Source organism: Chanos chanos, chromosome 9 (assembly GCF_902362185.1).
Source record: "Chanos chanos chromosome 9, fChaCha1.1, whole genome shotgun sequence".
NCBI lineage: Eukaryota > Metazoa > Chordata > Actinopteri > Gonorynchiformes > Chanidae > Chanos > Chanos chanos.
Window position 1 is genome coordinate 27,714,901 of NC_044503.1, and position 17,899 is coordinate 27,732,799.

Below are 17,899 nucleotides of genomic sequence, written 5' to 3' on the forward strand. Positions count from 1 at the left end.
TGTATCAACAAACATTTTGACATTATGAATACAAACTGAAGTCTGTCAATCGCCGTTCTACAAATCTTACAAATGGCAAGACTTTTGTCCAATTTTCCTTCCTTCTTATAAAATCCAAATGTCTCCCAAGCTTGATATTTTAGATTTGATGGTGCACTGTAAACCGTGTCAGCGTTGTCAGACATGTTGTTGTTTTTACCTCGCAAGGAATGCTAACATTACTCTTGTAAAAGGTAAAAGGTCAATGCGAGACGCTGTGCAGATTTATTAGTGAATGAGAGGTGTCATTATTATTTTGAAAGTAACATGATTTGTAACATTAGATCAGTGAATCCTCCACTGCAGTTTAGTTTAAACGAAAATAGAATTAGCAGCAAAGCCTCGGTCAACTGATTGGTAGCTTTAGAATCAGGCCATTGACTGGTTCATGGTACATTGGTACATTGGTACATTCGGTGAATACTAACACCCCTATTGTTTTTTTTTTAGCTCGCTGATAATTTACTTCAGATAATAAGAAACTTGACTTGCTAGGTAGTTACTTAGCAGAACACCTTTTCTTCTTATCTTCAGTACTTGTTATCTGATTAACTTTTTTTAAAGTTTAGCAATCTAAATTCTATGCCAAGTAGCCAAATTAACCAACCTTGATAGGTAGCTAAGACAGTAACACATAGGAATTTCTATCGAGAAGCTATGTTATGCTAATACCACTGTCAGCGTTTTTGTTATTTTTATCTTTATTCTTGAAAAGATTGCCCCTCATCAAAATGAAACACTGGATGTAGTATTTTATCAAGGAGACATGTATTTCTGCTTTCAAACACGCCCCAAAATAAAGACACCTTATAGAAATTTACATATATGAGGATACATTTGAAACCAGACCTGTCTTACTAAAAATGCTGCCTTCAAGTGCTACCTCAAAATGCAGCAGTCCCTGAAATTGGTCACCGCTCAGCAGGTTACTGGTCAAATTATTTTGAATTTCATGAAAATAAGTTCAACTCTGTGTACTACCCATTCTATCCCAATTCTGTTTCTTCACTGTTTTTTTCCACGTCAAATGTAATGCCACCTTCTAAGTTTGATATAATTTCAAAAGACAGACCTGAATTTGCAAGGGATTGTAAAGGTTCTTACAAGAGGAAGAGCTCAAAAAGAACATAAGCTCTGTCATTGCCACTTGCTATTGATCACTACTTGTTTGTTTCAGACCAATAATGACAGCAAAATTTTGCAGGATAAACATTTTATTTTTTCATAAATTAATAATTAGTTAAAACAACCTATCTAGCAGTGCACAATAAACATGGCTATGTATACAGATTTTGGAAATCTGCTTGTTTTTAAAGATGAGAAGTTTTTGATTTTAACACTTTGCACAACATATGTACTTTCTAGGAAAGACATACCGACTTTATCCCCTTAGGTAAAACTTAATGTTGATTTCTTACTCTTGGCTATTTGCATTACTGTAGGAATCTGAAATCAGGAATTGTCTGGTCGAGTGTGAGAATGATGCGACAGATTGTCACATTGTTATTTAGCAGGAAAGCAGTCTGTTGAGTGGCACTGAACTGAAAATATTTAGCTGGTCTTGGTGAAGGACTCATAGAGGGTGGTGAGTCGATCCTTCAGATCCTGGGCGTAGGGGTCAAGCTTTTCCCTCAGATCCTCAGCATATGGTGCCAAGCTCTGCTGTACCATCTGAGCCCTCTGTGTCAGCTGTGACTGGAGATCCTCAGCCAGGGGAGCCATCTTCTCCTGGAAGTCCTTCAGACGCTGGTCCACTGTCTGCTTGAGTTCTTCTGTGTAGGGACCGAGCTGGGACTGCAGGTCTTTCACACTCTTCTCCAGGTTCTCCCTGAGCTCCTCGCTCTTCTGGAGCAGGGTGGCCTTCAGGGTTTCTGAGTCGAGGGAGTCAGCATAGGGGGCCACAGCAGCCCTGAGCTCCTCCACCCTCTGCTGGAGTTGGGTTTTTAGGTCCTCGGCATAAGGCTCCAGTTTACCCTTCACGCTGGCCAGATCCTGATCCAAGCGCTCCCTCAGTGACTCAGCCTCCTTGGTGATTTTGTCCAAGAGTTCCTGAGCCATAGGTGGCACCTGCTTTTGAAGTGTGACAGCATACTGGTTGACCATGTCAGTTCCCTCTGTGATTCTAGCACTGTAAGATAGAGAGGGAGGATCATTTGATTTTTAGGTAAAAATTGGTGAAAGAAAAACTGGCACAATACTGTGATTTTTTGATAAAGGATATGATAATTTGATATTTTATTGTGATTGTTATTTTAACAAAATATTCACTCCATTTAGTATCATCAGAGAACTTACTTCATTTCCTGTCCCAGCTGAGATTCCCTTATCATCTTAAGGGTGTCCTCAGCTGTACGGGTTGCCTGACCGACATAATCCCAGAATGCATCGGTCAGCTGTTCCAGCTGTGGCTTGGGCTCATCAGCGTAGAAAAGGTTGGCATGGCAACCTTGTAGAAAAGACAAACTATTTGTAATACTACATTTGCAAACTCCACCGCTTTGAGTATGATATGAGATACCTGGCAACTTTTGCATTATCTTACAACAGCCAACTCTCTGAATGGCTTTTAAAATAATAAATCAGTGTAGAACTCTGATTGTAATTTAATTCAGCTGAATCTGATATTGTTTTTTGTGTACTTGTTACATTTAAAGTTGCATTTCAAGCTGGTAAATCATGTAAAAGAATTCAAGTGTGTCCTCATGGTTTTTCTTTCTTTCTTTGATATATTATGAAGGATGTATCAAAACTGAAATCCACTCAGCTCTAATTTATGAAATTTAACCACATTTATACTACAAATGTATTTACCTGTGAAAACAGCAATAGCAAGGACCAGGAACACCTTCATCTTTGTGTCTTTTTCTACAAAAACAAATTAAGATCTAATCAAGCACATGTCAAAATTCAATATGTTTTACTTTTTTTCTTTGTAAAACATACTGAAATGCCATTCCTTTTCTAAGTCTCCAAGTCTTCAAATGCCAAGTCTTTAAATCAAAACTTCAAACCTACCTTTTGTTCGTATGTATCAGGGAGTGCTGCTACAGTCCTGTGAGTCTTGAACTGCATGTCAGTCCAGATGGCATGTGGCTATATATATAGGAAGGCATGCTGTTCATCGAAAAACCCAAAGTCCGGTTTTCAGTGCCATGTTGTCAGTGCCGCTCCCTCTCCTGCTACTTTCACTCTACTGTCACGTCATTTCTCGTCACATCGTGCTTTGGACCTCCAGTTCACATGCTGAGCCCTCAAATGAACCTTGACAGTGTTTGTGTCTGCACTCAGAGTCTGAAGTTACACATTAATGACCTCAGGTTTCCATTTACCTTCTTAGCCAAACTCACAAGGACCAGTATAATCTTTGCTCTTTGATGACTGATAATGACAAGTTTGAAGCTTGCACACGTTGCTAAAAATGTCTTTTTATAACTGATGTAGTGGTTGAGTAGCCTCTGTTACTTATAATTGTATGACTTTGTACTGCTATAAAAAATTATGTTCAAACAGTACATCATTCTTTGCCCTAATGGATAATCAGAGGGTTTAGATGGTCTTAAAAGAACTGTGTATTCTCAATGTTTGTGAGTAGCCCCATGCAAGTCCTGTAGTGTGAAAGACTTGGGTGTCATTTTCACCATTCACATGCAAAAGACAACAGAATATCAACATTTAGACCGTCAGAATTATTATTATCATCTCTGTGCTCTGTCACTGAAATTTGATGATATTTTCCTCAAAAATTTAAGACTCCTTTTTTTCAGCTGATACTGATGTGCTTTCATTATTTGATCTGACATTGTTTTACATCATACAAAATCTGCTTTAACAGCAAGAAAACTATATTTTAACTATTGTTTAGATCTAAAATCATGATGTAATGAAAGTTGAGAACATTATGAATATGCAAATAATCTATGCTATTATGGCAAATGTGGAACTATGCTTTGAAATACAGAAACTTGGGGCTGACCTTCTATTTTAACACACTTTGTGAAGCTGAGACTTTCCACTGGTAAGGCTTCTTATATAGATATTTGTGTCATCATTAATGAGGTTTTAGAGTGCAAAACAGGCAGCAAATTTTAGGTTTTAAACTTGTTTAATAAGTATTGTATCCATGTGTGAATTTGTGGAGAAGATCTACATGCGGGAAGGTATTGGTTATTTTGTGTGTTAGATTTGGAGTGTGAATGTAAGGTTAGGAAAGAGCTGTGAACAGATAAGATGTAAATGGGTCAGCTTACCTCTGTTAAACATTGAGCAGAGCTAGTCTGGTCCTCCCTATCTATTCTTGGCTCTTAGCTATGTTTGCAGCACCCACCTTCAATCTCACATGCACAAAATAACCCGCGCTTTCTTGAGTGCAGTGTGTATTCTTCTGAGTTAACTACTGAGTAAGATGCTCCAATTAGCTTGAATACATAGTTTACACACACACACACCATCTCTTTTAAAAATCTCTTGAAACTTTTGTGGGACTTGAGTGATTGCATACCTGGGATTGATTCACAAATATTAAATATACTATGAGCAACTCCCCTAACCTACCACATTGATATGAGTTATTACCAGGTTTACAAGTGATGGGGGTGAGAATTTTCAAAGGGATGAAAGATTTATTTTTCTTATTAATTATATGAAACACAATACATGACACATTAATCATAAAAATTAACAACGCATTCATGTCCCAAGCTAAACCAGTTTAAAACCTAATACCAAGCTAAAGTGGTTCAAAATTTAAACAAAGATCGCATATTTTTATTATTGCACAGCATAAATATGAAATGCATTTTCAGTAGTCCTGCAGTATAATGTCTGACACAAAGTTAGTTAATAGAATATTCCCTGGAAAATATAAAGAGGAATACAAGTTTGTCCCTATAAGAAGAGTTAAGTTACAATGGATTCAAGCTTTAAATAAAGAACTAATGGAAGACTTTTGTCATAATAAGGTTCGGGAATATTTAAATGGTCTCAGTGAAGGACTCATAGAGGGAGATGAGTCTGGCTCTCAAGTCCTCTGCATATGGATCCAACTTTTCCTTCAGATCCTCAGCATAGGGTGCCAGGCTCTGCTGTACCATCTGGAGGTCCTCAGCCAGGGGAGCTACACTATGTTGGATGTCCTTCAGGTGCTGGTCCACTGTGTGCTTGAACTCCTCTGTGTATGGACTGAGCTGGGACTGCAGATCTTCCACACCCTTCTCCAAGCTTCCCCTCAGTTCCTTGCTCTTCTGGAGCACGGTGGCTTTCAGTTTTTCTGAGTCCAGGGACTCAGAATATGGGGCCACAGCAGTCCTGAGTTCCTCCACTATCTGCTGGAGTTGAGCCTTCAGATCTTCAGAATAGGGCTGCAGTTTATCTCTCATGCTGATCAGTTCCTGCTTCAGACGCTCCCTCATGCGATCAGCCTCTTTAGTGACTGTTGTCATGAAGTCCTGGGCCAAAGGTGACAGGTGATTCTGGACAGTCACAGCATATCGGTTGGCCATGCCCGCACCTTCTGTGATCCTGGCACTGTCAGGGAAAAAAAATCCAATTTTACTACTTGTAATCGCTTATCCTCTTGATGAGCTGCCCTGATGTTCCCTGGTTCAAATCAAAGGGCTTACTTGACTTCCTGTCCCAGCTGAGATTCCCTTATCGTCTTAAGGCCGTCCTCAGCTGTACGGGTAGCCTGGCCGACATAATCCCAGAATGCATCAGTTACCTGTTCCAGCTGTGGCTTGGGCTCATCAGCATAAAATAGGTTGGCATGGCAGCCTGTGGATAAACACAAAATAGCTTAATGCTTTAACATGGTATTAAGTCATTTTAGAAATGCACCAATTTTTTGACTCAGTGTGAACAGATAACTGAAAATAATCCATCTAACATAGAAAAAAAAGAATGTGGTGGTCATAATTCACATACCAGTAAATAAAGCCACAACAAGTACCAGAAGAACCCTCATGGCTCAGAAACTGAACCTATTAGAAAGAGCAGAGGTTAATTCCATTGAACATAAATCATGAATCGGCTATAAACGCATACAAAATACCGCCAAGGTACAGTGTTTAGCTTACCTTCCCTTCAGAGTTTCGAAAAGTGTTTTAGTTAAGTCTGAGTTGTGTGATCCTGTTTCATATCTGCTTATATGCTGTTGGACATGAGTGTTGCATGAGGAAACTCAAAGTCCAGGAGGCACAACCTTGATTACAACATTGCTCCACATCATAATCTTCTGCCCTGACTTGCATAGATCTATAGCAGCATAACAAAAGTCCCACTTAGTCTTAACATTTAATGACTTTAGTTGACCCTGTTGAACACATGAATCTGAGACTTGAGATAGTGATATATTTAGGTCTGTTCGTAGTATGAATCAATCCATTAAAATCAGCATTTCATTTATGCATATGCTAACTCAGAAAGTTTGTGTGTCAGAGGTCTTTCATTACATCTTTTACTATTAGCTCTGAGTGTGATGTATTTTAGTTACGGATGCAGAAGTTGAAGCAGAACTAGATATGACATTGCAAAACATGACAGTTCAACTAAGCGCACTAATCGAAGAACATGAGAAAGCCACTGACAGACACCAAAAGTAGACCCTACTTTACTGGTATTCGCTTCACTTATTTTACCACATATATTTTAAATGTGAATGTTATTTATTGATATATATATATATATATAATCAGTGCATGGCTTCTCTAGCTTCTCTAGCATAACATACTAAAGAACATTTGTTGTAGAAATGAACTGTACAGGTTTTATCAATTTACAAGAGTTTTTTTTTCCATCCTTTTCTGCTCTGACTTAAAGTCAACACATTTTGAAGATTACCACAAAAACTCTGTACTACGTCAGGGAGGTTTCCCTGTAATGCGTTTTTCAAGCAAGCTTCTCCAGATATGTGCGATGTAAAGTTTAGTGTCAATTAAAAAAATAACCTCATTAATTTTCCCCTTTGGTTAGGCAGGGTGCAGAAAGACACAAGAGAGGCACTTTCAAGACAGGAAAGACAGTAGAAAACCATGAGACAGAAAATTGTACCATATTGGGCAGACTACAAATTCCAGAGAGCAGTATGGTTATGCTGCATGGCCATAAAACAGCATGTTTGATTTTAATTTTCAACTCTTTTGGCTGTTTCTGTAACGGACCACTTCAGGCACCATGTGTGTGGATATCTGTGCGTTGGGGGGTGTCCTGACTTCTGCTTGCCGAAGTGAAAAACCCACTTCTTGGACAATTGCCTGAGGCATCTACTTAAATGCCAATAGCGCCCTTCCTCCCAGTATACAGAATTCCAGTCTTCACACTGCCTTAACATCTGCATGTTTATATTTCAACCGGGTCCTACATTTCTGCAGAGCTGATCTTGGCCCCCATTTCAGGATATCCAATTGCAGGTAGCAGTGTTGATGGTCAGCCTGCCTCTGCTGCCCCAGCTGTTGTGTTTGACTCACTTGGTTTCCTTGGGATTGGCCAAGAAAACCAGTCAGCATGATGATCGTTACCTTGTTTGTCACCTTTAGACCATTTCTTTTCCTGCTGACCTTACCTGTTCCACGAACTAGACTGTTGTGAACAAAATTTGCTGCACTGATGTATCTCTAGTTCCTCTGCCTCCAGTGGTAGAATGGCATCCCCTGTTATGATGACTGTCTGTCTTCTACTAGAAACTTCCAGCTCTTTACCAATGCTGCACATTCCATTGGTTATGGCAACTGCTTCCGAGGCCTCTGGTCTGCAACCCCACTGGCTTTTGAGCTATTTTCTATGTCTCATGATTTCACATTACAAGCCCAATATGAGATGTTGTTCATGATGGTCACCGCCTTCTTTTGAAGATGAATTGACACTCCAGATCCTCCGAATTACAGACATTAAACCTGTATGATTAACAAATAACTGCAGGTGTAACTCACCCATGGTTAGGTCCCTCCTCAGGCCTCTCACCCGGATGTCTGCATGCAAACAAAAATTATGACATGGTATTGCATTCCTATTTACCAATTTAACTGCCAGTTCTCTGTTTCTTTTTTTTTATTTTTTGACATGAGAAAAGCTTGGCACCAGAGTTGAACCACATGCTCACCTCAGTGTATATATATTCAGAACTCAACTTCCCGTCCACCATTCTCTGAAATATCTTCAATCCCAAACTGATTCCAAGGAATCAGTTATGCTGAACAAGATCTACATTTCAAACATACTCTCTCAAAGCCTCAACTTTCCAGCTTGATCTCATGATTACAATTCCATTAATCATCCATGCCCACACAAGACAGCAGATCAAAAAGTCTTTTTCTAAGTGTCACTTTGATGTATAATTTACTCAGTTGAATCAGACTGCCAAACCCATAACAAACTGCCAAACACCAACCCCATGGAAATAAAATGCAAATTCATTTGCATTTACATTCATTTACATTTGTTTACATTAGCAAGTCACAGTTGAAATCCCAGCAGTTTACCTTGCCACTTTACACATGTTTAATTTGCCCACTCATAAATAAAATTCTTGATGAAATGTTTCTGCTTGCCTCCTTTTGATTCCTATGCAACAAAGAACACACTATTCCATGTACAACATACAAATACTGGAATCGGAAACCCGATGCTACACTCTGAAATACAATATGGTTGAATGGCATGGAAAGGGGCATGTAGGATTCCTTCAGCCTACCTCCTCCAAATCCAACCCCAGTCAACTCTAGCTACTTACATGGTCTATCGTGGTCCTCCATTTCTACAACTTCATTTAGTCACCCACTGATTATTTCTTGTAATGCAGAGATGAAAATATCCAAGGGGAAGAAAATCCAAGAGGTTATATATATTCATCCAATTTGCAACATGGTTACTCTCTCTATCAAGATTATCTTTCCAGAATCAACAGTCAAACTTCCCTGAGGATGAGAAGCATACCAAAGTCATACCAGCTCCAGTATATAACATCTTATAACCTCACTTAATTAGACCAGTCTTGTGTTATGTGCTTATGAAAATCTTTGGTCTAAATCACTGCCCCTGATGGACGGTACATGTAATCTCCCAGTTCATTTCATGGGCTTTCACTGGCCTTGAAGAGTTGGACTACATTATTCTGCATCATTCATCATAATTGTTATTATATCAGAATTATTATAAAGTAACATCCCAGTCAAAACATGTTCAAGTAGATTTGACAAAGAATAAATAAAAAATTATTTGATGTGAATTTTAAAAACCATGGACAAAAAATACAATAGGTCTTTAAATTTATTGTTGCCAGAAGTGTTTGTTTATCCATGACAATGTACATTCTAGCATGAAGAATTTAAGATATGTTTAGGATCACTTCAGATCCAGTGAGGAGTGCTTTTGTCTCACTGTAGACTTCTACATGCCTGATCTTATTGCTGTATGAATGGCACATGTCCTGCTGTATGTATTGCTGTATGAATGGCATATTTGCATGTCCTTGCATATTTGCATGAAAGCGATTCAGAAAAAGCTAAAAGAGTATTTCAGCCACATTGGTGGTGGTGCTTACTAATGAATGGTAATTGTTTATTTCAAAGAAATGAGGGTAACGTGGTTTTGTATAATAAAAGATTTATTTATTTTTCATAAGTTAGTAGTTTGTTAAAAACACATCTTGCAGTACGTGATAAAAATGACTACATAAACACATTTCAGAGCTAAATTCATTCTTAAAGATGAGCAGCTTCTCATTTTAACCCATCTCACATAAATACTTCCACTGACAGACATATCAAATTCCACAGAGCTAATTTCTGATTTGTTACTTGGTTATTGCCATTAACATTTGAATACGGTGAGTGTTTGGTAGTGTGTGAGAGATGTGACAGCTTGTCACATTGTTATTTAGTGAGCAAACAGTCATTTTTATGAAGCATTGAGATCATTTAGCTGGTCTTGGTGAAGGACTCGTAGAGGGTGGTGAGTCGTTCCTTCAGATCCTGGGCGTAGGGGTCAAGCTTTTCCCTCAGATCCTCAGCATATGGTGCCAAGCTCTGCTGTACCATCTGAGCCCTCTGTGTCAGCTGTGACTGGAGATCCTCAGCCAGGGGAGCCATCTTCTCCTGGAAGTCCTTCAGACGCTGGTCCACTGTCTGCTTGAGTTCTTCTGTGTAGGGACCGAGCTGGGACTGCAGGTCTTTCACACTCTTCTCCAGGTTCCCCCTGAGCTCCTCGCTCTTCTGGAGCAGGTTGGCCTTCAGGGTTTCTGAGTCGAGGGATTCAGCATAGGGGGCCACAGCAGCTCTGAGCTCCTCCACCCTTTGCTGGAGTTGTGTTTTCAGGTCCTCGGCATAAGGCTCCAGTTTACCCTTCACGCTGGCCAGATCCTGATCCAAGCGCTCCCTCAGTGACTCAGCCTCCTTGGTGATTTTGTCCAAGAGTTCCTGAGCCATAGGTGGCACCTGCTTTTGAAGTGTGACAGCATACTGGTTGACCATATCAGTTCCCTCTGTGATTCTGGCACTGTAAGATAGAGAGGGAGGATCATTTGAGTTCAGATTTAACTGGTGAAGTGCATGGTGAAATACTGATTATGATGAGAGACATAATGTAATTGTAATTTTAACAAAGTATTCCTTTTTTGTCAATACTATCAGAGAACTTACTTCATTTCCTGTCCCAGCTGAGATTCCCTTATCATCTTCAGTGTATCCTCAGCAGTGCGTGTTGCCTGACCGACGTAATCCCAGAATGCATCAGTCAGCTGTTCCAGCTGTGGTTTTGGCTCATCAGCGTAGAAAAGGTTGGCATGGCAACCTTGTAGAAAAGACAAAAGAGTTTGTAATACAATATTTGCAAAATTTACCTCTGTAGGTGAGGTGTAAAGAACGTCTTAGACTTTCTGTCTTAGAATAGAAGTTTTTGGAAGGCAGTATAGCATAATGTGGAAACAATTAACCGTGATTTCATTCTTCAAATATCCCCTTAATTCATCAGATATTCCTTCCATTCATTATAAATTCCTTTTTGTGAAATTGGTGTTTTCTATTTTTTTCTTGGTGTTCATACATGTTTTTTTTAAAAAATAAATCTGCACATTAATGTTAAATGATCTGTCCAAATATGATTCATTTTGTTCTTTGATCCATCACATATAACACCTGCTCCATAGACTCATCCACCATGCTTTAAATTAAGAAGCCTTTAGCATGGTTACACAGTACAGAGAAATGTAATTTACCTGTGAATACAGCAATAGCAAGTACCAGGAACACCTTCATCTTTGTGTCTTTTTCTAAAAAATAAAACGAAATCTGATCAAACACGTGTCAAAATTTTACACACTGTATTCTGAAAAGGGTCCATGAAATTCTTTTCCTCTCACTAAGTCAAATTTCAAACCTACCTTTTTGGCTGATCTCTGCCAGGGAGTGCTATATCAGTCCAGTAAGCGTATGTCTGCCTGCAGGGTCTGTGGCTATATATATAGGAAAGAAAGTAGTGTGGTGAAAAACTCAAAGTCCAGGATTCAGTGCCATGTTGTCAGTGCCACTCCCTCTCCTGATGATGTTACTTTAGCCTCACGTCACATGACGTTGTGCTTCAGATCTGCAGTTAATACACCAAGCCCTCAAATGAACCCTGAATATTATAGATGATGACTCTCTGTAAATTTCATGTCTCAGACGAGTTTAGAACTTCTCTTTTAAGATTTCATGTTTATGTTTGTCTGTGCAACTATTGGTTTCCGTTTTTTTTTATTTTTAATTATATTTTTCAATCTCAGTCCTAGAGACCCACTGAACAGAAAATTTTAGTTGAACACTTCTGATTTTGCCAATTACCAAATTCATGACTGGCAGACATACTGCTGGAGTGGGTTTAAGTTAACAGAAATGTGATGCCAAGTAAATCCTCAAGACAAAAATTCAGAAAAGTGCTGTTTTTTTTTTTTTTTTTGGCTCTGTCAGTGTTTTCAGCCTATTGTTCTTTTGTCCATATACAAACTTCAGTAAAGTAAACTTTTTCATGTTCAGGTCAGTTTTGGCGTCACAAATTAGTTTTGTTTTTCTGGATGACCACATAATGGAGCTAGGACGTACACACACTTTAAAGTTCAAGGGGCGTTTTGGGTTGCACGAATCAATTTCAGTTTATCAACTGCGCTGTGTTACAACTGGGTTCTGAACTTAACAGTTGCACCCAACAAATCATCAAATGACCTTTGTCTTCTCTATATGTGTATACACACACAGAGTTCACATGAGGTTGAAAAAGCAGTTGAAAAGATTTCAAAAACAGTCTGAATGGGCCAAGCACTCATGTAATAATACACTTTTCCTCACTCTTTTGAAGTCTATGAATTTAAACACAATGGAGGGAAAATGTAGCTGATCTGAGAAATGGCTTCATGCTGAGTTATTGTTAAACACCCATGTCTACATTACCTACATACCTAGATTATCATGTTACCTAGATCCTGAATTAAGAATGCAGAAACTGGTGGAATTCTTGGTCTGTGACATTCAGTATTTGCAGTGTTTAGATTTTACTTGAAACTAAGAAAGTCTGAAACTTATTTGAAAACATTTTGGTGTCTAAACTGTAGTTTTACTTTCAGTTCTTTCACAGAGATTTAAGAGAACAAGCAATGGTTGTCTTTGAAACCTGTATCTTAAGTCCACTTGTTAGGACATGCCTAAGAACTATATGTGAGTTTCGTCAACTTGTTTACTTTAATCAGAGAGAATTCATTTCCAGTGTTAAACTTTAACCTCTTTACATGTTAATACTTGTGATCCCCTTATGAGAGTTTTGGTAGTAGCATATGGGCATCTTTGTTGACACAGAAGATCATTGTATTTATATATTCTTTATACCAAAGCATTTGTAGTTTTCCTTGCAAACAACTTGATTAGAAGCTTAGAAAGACGTAAAATCATTCTGAAAAAAGGAAAAAAAAATAATTCAGGGCAACCTACTCTTCAAATTTTAAAATTCTTTCTGTCAAGTGGTTTCATTATATCTTCCTTTGTTTAACATTCTCTGGACTCATGCTGACATTTTAAGAATAGTTGAATTTGAAGATTTCTTCATAAATTTTACAGGAGAGGCAGAAGCACGGAAAGACAATTATCAGTCAAGCTACAGTAGGGGAGACACACTGAGTACATAAGCCTTTTCTGAATGAACATTATTCTCTTAAAGATTTTACCAACGGCCATTCCTATCATTCCCCACTCCTCAAAACTCTGTGTTGTCATCCTCACGTTTCCCTCCCATTCCTCCTCCCTCGTTACTACAGTAAGCCAGCGTGGAGGGTCAGAGTCCAATGACAACTCGACACCGAAACTTTTAGACTTCCCCTTATACTGAAAAACATGCACAAACAACCAGCAAAATCCCAAACATATAGCAGAGACAGACACAGCAAACATAGGCACCCTGATCCCAACCACTCAGCTCCCGCCCCAGTCACACCCCAAAAACACACCACACACACACACACACACACACACACACACACACACACACACGCACGCACACACAGAAAGAAAGGAGAGAGAGAGGGAGGGAGAGAGAGAGAGAGAGAGAGAGAGAGAGAGAGAGAGAGAGAGAGAGAACCACTTTGGTTTAAGGAGATAAAGGTTATAGACAAAGATTGGTTTCATCACAGTTTATAATTATGAAATAATAGATATAATAATAGTGTCTTGTCCATTGACCATTAAACTGAACCTTTAGTTTCATTTAAAAGCAATGTTTAGCAGAAGGCAGCAATCACACCACTCCCATTAATATATGCTTTAAATTCTTGACAGTTATTCAAAGGGATTATGATTAACTGCAGAAAGAAAAAGTATGATCTAAAAACTATTTGCATAACAGCTTGCGTAAAAAATGTTTGTGAAGGAACGCTTTAGGCACAATTTTCTAAACCGAATCACAACCAGTGCACTCAACATGAGCAGTGCAGTATTTAAATTTACAACAATTTACAGTTTGGCATTTCGCAGACGTTTTTAACCAGAGCAACTTGTAATAAGTGCATCAATCAGATTACATTGCCCCATAAGCAAACATCACAACAAGGCTGTAGATTAATTGCCCTCAGTATCACGCTCCTGAAATTCTGTGACAATTAAACGATAGAAAACAAGACTTGGAAGATGGGGACAAGGTCAGTATGTTTTTTTTTTTTTAAGGTTTGTGGCATAGAAAGAGAGGTTAGGCAGTGGGGGACAGGTGTTTAAAAAAATACTTGAATGTTCAGTGGGTATTTTCAGTCATTCACATCCAAATGTCTCATACTGTTACATGTCTCTTAGGTTACCCAGTTCCCTTTGGGATTCATCTTGCCTTTATCTGATGCCTGTTCACACCCACAATAGCTTATTACCGAGAGGCTCCAAAGTAGTAAAACTTTGTTTGACACCCATTGTGGGGACAGACAGGTCAGACAAATTACAGCATTTGCATGAGAGACAGTGATTCTTCTCACATACACATCAGTTCTCTGCAGAGGTGATCTTACAGAAGGTACAAAGCACCAAGTGAAGACCGTAGTTGTTTTGAACAAACCACGTCATGCTGGGTAGAGATTGTACTGTCTGCCTGGCTAGGCCTTCTGTTCTGAGCTGATAGGAAGATTGGTAGCTGATCTGACGTAGAGATACAGAGAGATTAAAAGATAGTGAGTACAGGCACTGCTTTTGTTTGTGTTTTTTAGTTAGTGTGTATTTATGAGAGGGGGGGGGCGAGAGAGAAAGAGAGAGAGAGAGAGAGAGAGAGAGAGAGAGTTTGTGCGTGCATTAGACAGAGTGCAAGACTGAGACATGATGGAACATATGACATGTGTCCCTGTCAGCTGATAAGACCATACAACAGAATCCAACAAAACAAAGTTTTTATTTATTTATTTTTTGGGCTGAGTAATCACTGTTTAAGTATCTTTGCCATGCTCAGGATTTCTTCAGACTATTGTACCACCTAGTGGTGAGACTCTGATACTTCATATGTGAAAACATCGATATTGGAGTGGATAAAAGCAAGACTGTTCTTGCTAATGTTTGTTACTTTTCCCTTTGCTTTTATTATTTCTGTAAGATGTCAGTTTGAAAAAAGAGACAGTGATGATCAACATGTAACTGATTCTTCTTTGTCATCATATATTGTTTAAAAAATTGACAGATGATACTTTTCCAGTATTAGGCTTAAGACTCCTCAAGCACAGGCATGCAATCATACACACACACACACACATACACATACGCACGCACACACACAATTAGAGTTTCTAACTGAATGGATTCAGCACAGAATTACAAAAATGGAGGTTGTTTTGCCACATAGCGATACATTCGTTGATGAGTAGATCAGAGGGTGTGATAACGTTTAGAACCTGTGTAAACGAACAAACTAAAACAGAAAGATGGATCTGTCCTCAAAAAAGCTCACACAAAGAAACATTAGGACTTCTTCGTAATATACCCATACCCTTCAGAAGATTTTTGACATATTCCAGCTCGACTTACCATATCACACATTTCCTCACACACTGAAAGGTGCTTTAGCTTTGCTCTTAACACGACACAGTCATGGACTATGTTTCACTACTAGAGGCAATGAATATATTTCCACTACGCTGGCTCTGGTATTGCACTGTCACATAAAACTATAGATCCATTTTATTATTGGATGTTCAAATACTGTATTCATCAGGAACAACCTTTTTTTGTTGTTGTTGTTTCATAATTAAATACAGGAATATTGACATGAATATGGAAGGTAATCATTTGGAGCAGACAAAGAGATTTTCCATTGTGTAATGACCTAAAAAATAGAATTCATTAAAACATATATTAATTCCATAATTAAAAAAAAAGCAAAAAATATGTAAACATTTTAAATACATCACATTCATGTTGGAATTTGTGTTTTTGTTTTTTATTTAAGGGTGAGGACCGTGATTTGAAGGTGATTTCACAGTCGCGTGGACAGAAGCTGTCCCTGAGACTGTTCGGTGCTGTCTGGTGGCATGTCAGGTCTTGAAAACTGCCTTGTTTGACATTTCCTCCTCAATACAATAGCCATGGCAATAATGAGAGCAACAGACAAACCAATTGGCAAGCCAATTTTAAGGCCCACAATCCTGCTGGCTTCTGTAAAAACAAATATACAAACAAAACAATTAAAACATAGTTTACTGACTTCACACAATACTCTCTCTCTCTCTCTCTCTCTCTCTCTCTCTTTTGCACCCACCTAGAGACAATCGTTTTATCTTTGGCTCATCCATGCTGCTGTGTTGAATCCTGCAGAAATAATAACTGTGTCCTTCACTAGGACTTAGGAGAAGCGTCAGCCGAATCTGGAAGGTTCCATCTCCATTTGGGACCTCCTCCTCCCTCAGCAGTCTGTGTTCAGGTACTAGCTCCTGGTTGTCCTCTCTAACCCAGCTCAATATCGCCCCCTTCGGGAAGTACCCTGTAGCCATACACAAGGCTTGGTCTTTTCTGGAAAGCACCTGGACCATCACTTCTGGGGATTCTGTGAGTTGAGAGACAAAACACAGGGTTTATTTGAGTCACATTAAGTAGTAAATGTCTCAGATTATACTCGTAATGAGTCAGGAACAATGGAGAAAAAAGTTGAGAACTAGTTCATGATAGTTATGTAAATTTCATACTAAATACTTAATACTAAATCCTGAAATTACATATAGATGAAAAGCTATTGAAAATCTTTAAAAAAAAAAAGGGATACATAAGAATAGGTTTTACACGGTCTGAGATGTATGTAGTGTTCAGTTTGTGTCAATACATGCATCAGATTTATAATAACACAATTTTCACAGACTTATGGCTGAGTGATTTTAGCGTGTTTTATGAATGTTTTATGAATGAGGCACCAGGTGTTAACTATCTAATGCTTTTTGCTCAGAAATCAATCTGAATGGCCATTTTGTAAGATTACACTATTTGTTGTTTTTTTGCCTCCTACTTTAATGATCAGGCAAAGGTTGTCCTGTCTTGCCTGAGAAGTTGGTGTATGTGCCATGGTTATGTTGGTATTTAGGATAAACGTTCAATCAGCTACTAATCAAAGGCCTGAAAAAACGAGTTAAACCACTCTGAAGTCAGGCAATTTCTTCAATAAGCCAATGAACAGCTGACTTGTGGCAAAAGTCTGGCCATACACAATCCTCTCAGTAATCCTTCGGACATTTGTTACTTCAGATATGCTTCTGTGTCCCTTACTCTTTATCTGTTGAGCCCTCTGTAGGAATGACTTGAGCCGTTCAAGACAGATGGTGTCCACATAGTGTCCCACATCCCTAGTCCAAACCTTGTCCCGTTTCCATTGTTGCTCCAGCTGCTTTGCAGCATGCTGGTCAACAGGGGGCGCAACCGCCGACCAATCCTTTGACTCTGAGTCAAATCTCAAAAAATCTTGTCCATTATGGGCATTATAAATCCCACCCCAGGCACCCTTTCCTTCAGTGAATCCACACTCACATTTTGCTTGAAAGATATGCATCTCTCCTGGAAAAAAAAGAGCGAGAGAGAGAGAGAGAGAAAGAAAGAGAGAGAGAAATGTATACCTCCACAGTAATGCCCCACTGATACACATATTGATTTGAAAAAAAAAAAAAAAAATCTGTGTCAGTGTCTTTGTGCAATTTAATCAGTTAATTTTTTTTTTCAGACAATCTACTGTCTCTTGTAATTAATGTTAAAATGACTTAACTACTCATAAATGGTTTGCTTTTATATAAATTTATTTATTTAATTAATTTATTTCTTTTCTGATAAATGCTTGGATATACACGAGCATATAAATACACTGTTACGAATAGGGAGAATTCACTGACCAGTAGGCTATAGCATGTCAGGAT

The 17,899-nt window shown here is 38.6% G+C and overlaps 4 protein-coding genes across 4 annotated transcripts; all 4 read right to left on the bottom strand.

The window, feature by feature from the left end:
• Window positions 1–700: 700 nt before the first annotated feature.
• LOC115821103 (apolipoprotein A-IV) lies at window positions 701–3,122 on the bottom strand. The gene is made up of 4 exons (XM_030784864.1): window positions 3,055–3,122; window positions 2,851–2,904; window positions 2,335–2,485; window positions 701–2,167 (listed from the first exon to the last, which is right to left on the bottom strand). Exons 2-4 carry the CDS (start codon window positions 2,888–2,890, stop codon window positions 1,591–1,593), a joined length of 768 nt encoding a protein of 255 aa, XP_030640724.1. The 5' UTR covers window positions 2,891–2,904; window positions 3,055–3,122; the 3' UTR covers window positions 701–1,590.
• A 1,887-nt stretch (window positions 3,123–5,009) lies between these two features.
• LOC115821105 (apolipoprotein A-IV-like) lies at window positions 5,010–5,998 on the bottom strand. Its single transcript, XM_030784865.1, has 3 exons — window positions 5,959–5,998; window positions 5,658–5,808; window positions 5,010–5,562 (listed from the first exon to the last, which is right to left on the bottom strand). Exons 1-3 carry the CDS (start codon window positions 5,996–5,998, stop codon window positions 5,010–5,012), a joined length of 744 nt encoding a protein of 247 aa, XP_030640725.1.
• Window positions 5,999–9,616: 3,618 nt separating this feature from the next.
• LOC115821102 (apolipoprotein A-IV) lies at window positions 9,617–11,476 on the bottom strand. Its single transcript, XM_030784863.1, has 4 exons — window positions 11,408–11,476; window positions 11,243–11,296; window positions 10,668–10,818; window positions 9,617–10,524 (listed from the first exon to the last, which is right to left on the bottom strand). Exons 2-4 carry the CDS (start codon window positions 11,280–11,282, stop codon window positions 9,948–9,950), a joined length of 768 nt encoding a protein of 255 aa, XP_030640723.1. The 5' UTR covers window positions 11,283–11,296; window positions 11,408–11,476; the 3' UTR covers window positions 9,617–9,947.
• Window positions 11,477–15,958: 4,482 nt separating this feature from the next.
• LOC115821851 (HLA class I histocompatibility antigen, alpha chain G-like) lies at window positions 15,959–17,306 on the bottom strand. The gene is made up of 3 exons (XM_030785637.1): window positions 17,262–17,306; window positions 16,267–16,551; window positions 15,959–16,163 (listed from the first exon to the last, which is right to left on the bottom strand). Exons 2-3 carry the CDS (start codon window positions 16,535–16,537, stop codon window positions 15,985–15,987), a joined length of 450 nt encoding a protein of 149 aa, XP_030641497.1. The 5' UTR covers window positions 16,538–16,551; window positions 17,262–17,306; the 3' UTR covers window positions 15,959–15,984.
• Window positions 17,307–17,899: the final 593 nt, after the last annotated feature.